The sequence below is a fragment of the Scylla paramamosain genome, unplaced genomic scaffold (assembly GCF_035594125.1).
Source record: "Scylla paramamosain isolate STU-SP2022 unplaced genomic scaffold, ASM3559412v1 Contig3, whole genome shotgun sequence".
Classification (NCBI taxonomy): domain Eukaryota; kingdom Metazoa; phylum Arthropoda; class Malacostraca; order Decapoda; family Portunidae; genus Scylla; species Scylla paramamosain.
This window is the reverse complement of record NW_026973668.1, coordinates 2,095,001-2,102,500: the sequence shown is the minus strand read 5'-3', so window position 1 is coordinate 2,102,500 and position 7,500 is coordinate 2,095,001. Positions and strand designations below refer to the sequence as shown.

Sequence of the window (7,500 nt, the reverse complement as noted above, 5' to 3'; positions counted from 1 at the left end):
CCTCTTCTTGTTCAACTTCTCTTCCTCCTCCTCCTCCTCCAATACTACCTGTCTTCTTCCTCCTCTTCCTAATACTACAATTCCTCCTCTTCTATTTATCTTCCTACCCCCCTCCTCCTCCTCCTCTTCTTCCTATACCCCCCAACCCCCTCCCCCCCACATTACCTTAGTCGGGGGAAACTTGGTGATGAAGAAATTCGCAACAAAGCAGAACGACTTGCTGATGAGAGGCACACACAGGGACTGGTGGAACATGGCCGCAATTCGGTAGTTAGGGCCATAAAACGGGTCGCTGATGGCCGGGCACAGCATGTTGTTGAGGTTCACTTGGGAGAGCTGCTGGGGGGGTGGGGGGAGGGTGCAGGGGGTGGGGGGTGGGTGGGGGAGGGGTGAAAAGAGGGTGTGGTTAAATCAGGGTTGTATATATTCTCTCTCTCTCTCATTATCATTATTTTTATCATTATTGCTTCTCTCTCTCTCTCTCTCTCTCTCTCACCATGCCGATGAGTTGGAGGGGAAGAAAGTGATATATAAGCAGAATTCCCAAAGACATGATCGTCCAGCTCATGTCCCATTGGTCCTCCACTGTGTACACACCTGCGGGGGGAAGGGAGGGGGTGAGTGTGTGTGTGTGTGTGTGTGTGAGTTATTTTTTTGTTTTTTTCATTTGTTTGTGTTTGTTTGTTTGTTTGTGTGTGTCTATTTCTTTACCTGTGTCTATTTCTTTGTTTGTTTGTTTATATTTGTGTTTTTTATTTATGCGTTTGTGTGTCTGTTTATTAATTAATTTTTGCCTGTGTGTGTGTGCGTGCGTGCGTGTGTTTTCATCCAATACAACAAAATATCCTTTTTAACCCATCCATTCATCCACGTAACCTAACCTAACTCAGCCGCAGGTCGCCCCACTCACCCCCAAGCCGCAGGAGGTAGTAAGGGGTCACCAGCATCATCACGTGTTCCACCCAGTACATCTCCACCTCAAACGGAAGCTGCCGGGAGTTGGTGACAGGAAATACCAGCGCTAGTACTGCCCCATTCAGGAAATTTAAATGCACTCGGAATACAGCTGTGACGAACCGGCTCGGGGGTGCCGCTAGGAGGTAAATCTGCAGGGGTGGGGTGGTGAGGGGCAGGGAGTGGTGGGGAGAGGGGAGAAAAGATTGTGATTAAGCTTGTTTGGGAGATAATTAGAGTATAAGATTAATTGATGATAAGGATGATGGAATGATAACAAATGCACGCACACATACACATACACACACACACACACACACACACACACACACACACACACACACACACACACACACACTCCTCCTCTTCTTCTTCTCCTTATAGATTAAACACAATAACAAAAACTACATAACACACACACACACACACACACACACACACACACACACACACACACATCCTCTTCTTCTTCTTCTTCTTGTCTTCCTCCTCCTCCTCCTCCTCTACACTATTTAATATTGTAATGACTAAATTCACCGTAATCTCTCTCTCTCTCTCTCTCTCTCTCTCTCTCTCTCTCTCTCTCTCTCTCATTTCTTCATTTCTGAGTAGAATATAAAAGAAAGTCTCTCTCTCTCTCTCTCTCTCTCTCTCTCTCTCTCTCTCTCTCTCTCTCTCTCTCTCTCTCTCTCTCTCTCTATTTATTCCTTTCATTTTCTTTGTTTCAACTTTAAAGAGAATTAGAGAGAGAATGAAGAAGAAGAAAAGGAGGAGGAGGAGGAGGAAGAAGATGAGTAGAATATAGAAGAAAGTCTCTCTCTCTCTCTCTCTCTCTCTCTCTCTCTCTCTCTCTCTCTCTCTCTCTCTCTCTCTCATTTCTTCCTTTCTTTTAATTTTCTTTGTTTCAACTTTAAAAAAAATTAGAGAGAATGAAGAAGAAAAGGAGGAGGAGGAGGAGGAGGAAGACTAGTAGAATATAAAAGAAAGTCTCTCTCTCTCTCTCTCTCTCTCTCTCTCTCTCTCTCTCTCATTTCTTCCTTTCTTTTCATTTTCTTTGTTTCAACTTTAGAGAAAATTAGAGAGAGAATGAAGAAGAAGAAAAGGAGGAGGAGGAGGAGGAGGAAGAAGACGACTGACTAGAATATAAAAGAAAGTCTCTCTCTCTCTCTCTCTCTCTCTCTCTCTCTCTCTCTCTCTCTCTCTCTCTCTCTCTCTCTCTCTCTCTCTCTCATTTCTTCCTTTCTTTTCATTTTCTTTGTTTCAACGTTAAAGAGAATTAGAGAGAGAATGAAGAAGAAGAAAAGGAGGAGGAGGAGGAGGAGGAAGAAGACGACTGACTAGAATATAGAAGAAAGTCTCTCTCTCTCTCTCTCACCTGTATGGCCGTGGTGACATGGCAGGGGTTTAGAAGGTAGATAATCTGTTTACTGGCAAGCTTAAATCCAACTTCCATACCAAATATCATTGACACTAGCACCAGTAGCGCTCTCTTGCCCCCGCGGTCCTTCCTACAGGGGTGGCGGGGGGCAGGTGATGGGAGAAAAGATGTGTTTATTAATTTTGGTGGTATTTTGCAGTGTTTTGTGGGTGTTTTGCTGTGTTTTGTGGGTGTTTAAGTGTTTTGTGGTGTTTTGTTGTGTTTTTGTGGTGTTTTGCTGTGTTTTTGTGGTGTTTTGCTGTGTTTTTGTGGTGTTTTGTGGGTATTTTGCTGTTTTATGGGTGTTTTGCTGTGTTGTCAGTGTTTACGTGTGAAAGTAAAAAAAATAAAGAATACTTAAACATTTGAAAAGATAATATATATATATATATATATATATATATATATATATATATATATATATATATATATATATATATATATATATATATATATATAAACACTTAAACACTCAAAAAAAAATCTTATAAACACTCAAAATCTGAAAAAAAAAACTCAATAAGTAAAAAACGAATAAATAAATAAATAAAACACTCGAAAACTACAAAAAAAATCACCATAAAACACAAAAATAAATAAATAAATAAATACTCGAAAACTAATAAATAAATTAATAAATAAGTAAATAAACCCAAAAAGTAAAAAAAAACAAAAAAAACACCAAAACACCGAAAAAAAACGTAAAATAAAAAAATAAATAAAAATCCCCCAAATAAAAAATAAAAAACACAAAACCTAAAAAAACAATAAAACACTCGAAAGACCCAAAAATAAAAAAAAAATACACTCAAACAATAATAACAAATAAAAAATAAATAAAAAAAAACACCAAAGCACCGAAAATGAACAAAAACACCAAAAAACAAATAAAAAACACAAAGAAACACGAAACAAACAAATAAACCACACTTTGAGAACTAAGAAGCCATGAGAACCCTAGAATAAAAAAAAAAAACACCGAAAACGCCGAAAAATAATAAAATAAATAAAATAAACACAAAACACCGTAGAAAAACATAAAAAAACATCCAAACTAAAAAAAAAAAAAAAACAATCGAGACCCCAAAAATAAAACAAAACTCAATAAATAAAATCACAAAAACACACCAAAGCACCAAATAATGAATAAAAAAAAAAAAAAAACTAAAAAAAAAAAAAAAAACACGAAACAAACAAATGAACCACACTATGAGAACTAACCATGAAAACCCTTTTAGCCCCCAGATGCGCCATGACCCCATTACCTAATAAACTTATATGAAGTCGGGCAGCTGATGTAGGAATAGCCCCAGAACACGTAGAACAGCGGAACAGCACAGCCCAACAGCGTCTCCAGCAGCCTTCTGTGCATCGAGAGGAAAGAAGCGCAATTCGGCCCTCCATTACCGGGGATACTTGGGTCAACACCACCATAACTCCAGTCTAAAACGTTTTCCCAGCTGTAGCGGTCACCAAACGCCATCCTGTGGGGGAAAAGGGGATGATGGTGATGGTGGTGATGGTGCTGGTGGTTTTGGCAGGTTTTTTTTGTTTTTTGGGGCAATTTTTGTTTTTTGGGCTATTTTTTTGTTTTTGGGCTATTTTTGTTGTTTTGGTTTTGGCTGTTTTTTGGGGGGCTACTTTTTTGGCTATTTTTGTGTTGGTTTGGGCTGTTTTTTTAGTTTTTTTTTTGTTTTTTGCTGTTTTTGGCAGTTTTTTGTTTCTGGTTGTTTTTTTTGTTGTTTTGGGCTATTATTGTGTTTTTGGCTTTGTTTTGGGCTGTTTTGTTATTTTGGGCTGTTTTTCTTGTTTTTGGGCTGTTTCTGGTGGTTTGAGTCGTTTTGGGCTCCTTTTTATTATAATGAGCGGTTTTTCTGGTTACTTTGGGCTGTTTTTGGGCTATTTTTCTGTTTTGGGTATTTTGTGGTAATGTTTGCGTTTATTTGGAGTTTTTCTTTGTGGTGGTGGTGGTGGTGGTGGTATTTTGAATTTCTTAGGTTTTTTTAAATTTGTGAATGTTAGTAGTTGTAGTAGTGGTAGCAGGGAGGGGGGTGGTGGTGCTGGTGGCAGTGGTGGTGGTGCTAAAATTTTTATCTAAAGACCTGCAAGATAAGTATTTTGTTAAGTTAGATTAAGTTAGGTTAGTTTGCATATTGGGTAGTAGTAGTAGTAGTAGTAGTAGTAGTAGTAGTAGTAGTAGTAGTAGTAGTAGTAGTAGTAGTAGTAGTAGTAGTAGTAGTATACAAGACCAGTAATCACACACACACACACACACACACACACACACACACACACACACACACACACAAACACACACACATCACTACATCACAAACATGGCAGCTGGAGGACTACTGGGGGGCAGAGGTGGCGGGGGAAGGAGGCAGTGGGTGGAGGGGAGGGGGGGGGAAAGGGGGGGGAGTGGGCTGAAATGCATAGGGTACTCACAGATGACAAATTTAACCCTTTCATTGCAATAAACATTAATTAAACACTAAAACCATTTACTACAAGGATAAATTCAATAAAAAGGGTTAGACTTCCAAACGTTTAATTAGTTTAATGTTTGGGAAAAAATTAATCTCGAAAAAAAATGTGTGTGTGTGTGTGTGTGTGTGTGTGTGTGTGTGTGTGTGTGTGTGTGTGTGCCAGAAATTATGCTACCACAACCCTTTCACTGGCATATCTAACTGTGACCTAACTGTGACCTTTTGACCTGCCCTTCAATATTCCAACTAAGCATGATCTTGCCGGACACTCGGACACTCGGACACTCGGAGCGCATCAGTCTGTGGTGCTGTGGCTGTGTGCTTGCCGAGATGTGACCAACGGCAAATCGCACTTAAATATTGATAGACGAACTTTGACCTCAAGGGTGGGTGGGGAGGGCAAGACAGGGAGGGTCAATGGGGAGGATGTGTCAGGGAGGTTAGTGGGTGGAGAGAGGGGAGACAAAATTAAGCTTATTATTTTTGAAGAGATGGGGGAGAGAAAGGGGGGTTAGTCGGTGGAGGGGGGAGGGGAGGAGTGGAAGCAGGGGGTGGGGAGCCTTGCAGGTGGAGGGAGGGAGGAGGGAGAGGATAATTAAGTTAGGAAATGCTATAAACTTCCCATCTTCAAATTTTGCATCTTATCTAAATTTTTCTCCCCTCCCTAGCTCCCCACAGGGCCAGGGTCGCGGGGGGGAGAGGGAGAATAAAATAAGATGCGTTATTTTCAATTGCAACAGTCTGGGGGGGGGACAGTGACAAGCCAGTGATGCAAAGTACACACAGATGGTTATGGAGAAGCCTCAAAGTCAAATCATTAATATGCATCGCGTTATCACCACCACACGTACACCAGACACAGCCGCCGCATCACTGGAATAAAGATCCAGGTACAATCTTTAACAGGAGCGATGAGGAGGGCGCGGTACACTGCACAAATATTTAAAATGACACTTCAATTTATGTGAGGTTTTGTGACGGTGAGACAGCCGCGCAGTGTGACGTGGGTGGGCGCAGTGAAAGACGAGAGGCCGAGGAATTGCATTGTGGGAGATACAGGCAAGATTAGCGACTCCAGAATGTTATGATAGCGCGGTTAATTAATTTCACGACTGTCTTCAGGTAGGCAGCGCATCACCGCACGCCACGAGCCGCTGCTGGCAACACTACTCGGCAAGGTGTTGTGAAAGAGTGACGGCCGTTAAGGTTCGTCCCAGGGGTGGTCAGGTCGCAGGTCGTTAGGAGAAAATTATCAATGGTTCTAGTTTTGTTCATGTACTGTACAGGATTGTGACACGACACACACACGGTTGCTGTGTTTGTACATGTGTTGCCAAATTTACCTGTTTAATTAATATATCAAACTGAAAATACTGACATATTAAGCATAGTATACCAGCTCAGCCTAACATGACCTGACCTGACCTGACCTAACCTAACCTAACCAAATTAACCTAACCTAACTAACCTAACCTAACCCAAATTAACCTAACCTAACCTAACCTAACCAAATTAACCTAACCTAACCTAACCAAATTAACCTAACCTAACCTAACCTAACTTAACCAAACCTAACCTAACCTAACCTAACCTAACTTAACTAACCTAACCTAACCTTGATTAACACAAACTAACCCAAACTTCGCTCAATTAAACCTAACTACACTAACCTAACAGCCAGAACAGTGGAACAATTTCATCACGTCAAGGGGGAAAATTTCACTTCGCTAAATTAAATTTCACACACACACTTCGCTAAATTAAACCTAACCTAACCTAACCTAACTTCGCTAAATTAAACCTAACCTAACCTAACCTAACTTCGCTAAATTAAACCTAACTAACCTAACCTAACAGAAAGAACAGCAGGACAATTTAAATTTAAACTTCGCTAAATTAAACCTAACCTAACCTAACTGACAGAACAGCAGGACAATTTAAATTTAAACTTCGCTAAATTAAACCTAACCTAACCTAACAGAAAGAACAGCAGGACAATTTAAATTAAAACTTCGCTAAATTAAACCTAACCTAACCTAACAGAAAGAACAGCAGAACAATTTAAATTTAAACTTCGCTAAATTAAACCTAACCTAACCTAACCTAACAGAAAGAACAGCAGGACAATTTAAATTTAAACTTCGCTAAATTAAACCTAACCTAACCTAACCTAACAGAAAGAACAGCAGGACAATCTAAATTTAAACTTCGCTAAATTAAACCTAACCTAACCTAACTGACAGAACAGCAGGACAATTTAAATTCAAACTTCGCTAAATTAAACCTAACTAACCTAACCTAACAGAAAGAACAGCAGGACAATCTAAATTTAAACTTCGCTAAATTAAACCTAACTAACCTAACCTAACCTAACTAACCTAACAGAAAGAACAGCAGGACAATCTAAATTTAAACTTCGCTAAATTAAACCTAACTAACCTAACCTAACCTAACTAACCTAACAGAAAGAACAGCAGGACAATCTAAATTTAAACTTCGCTAAATTAAACCTAACTAACCTAACCTAACCTAACTAACCTAACAGAAAGAACAGCAGGACAATCTAAATTTAAACTTCGCTAAATTAAACCTAACTAACCTAACCTAACCTGACAGAACAGCAGGACAATTTAAATTTAA

At 39.7% G+C, this 7,500-nt stretch overlaps 1 protein-coding gene across 2 annotated transcripts in view; it reads right to left on the bottom strand.

Annotated features, from left to right (window-relative positions):
• The window catches only part of LOC135096155 (transmembrane protein 164-like), an 11,421-nt gene that overhangs the window by 2,786 nt on the left and 1,135 nt on the right, over positions 1 to 7,500 (bottom strand). The window contains exons 2-6 of one of the 2 annotated variants that reach the window (XM_063997467.1): positions 3,637 to 3,855; positions 2,330 to 2,462; positions 911 to 1,106; positions 497 to 597; positions 166 to 339 (exon numbers count right to left, since the gene is read on the bottom strand). In XM_063997467.1, the coding sequence (XP_063853537.1) occupies positions 166 to 339; positions 497 to 597; positions 911 to 1,106; positions 2,330 to 2,462; positions 3,637 to 3,854 (822 nt within the window). In that variant the 5' untranslated portion in view covers position 3,855. The remainder of the gene's footprint in view (positions 1 to 165; positions 340 to 496; positions 598 to 910; positions 1,107 to 2,329; positions 2,463 to 3,636; positions 3,856 to 7,500) is intronic. The other variant, XM_063997468.1, reaches the window with a different exon arrangement.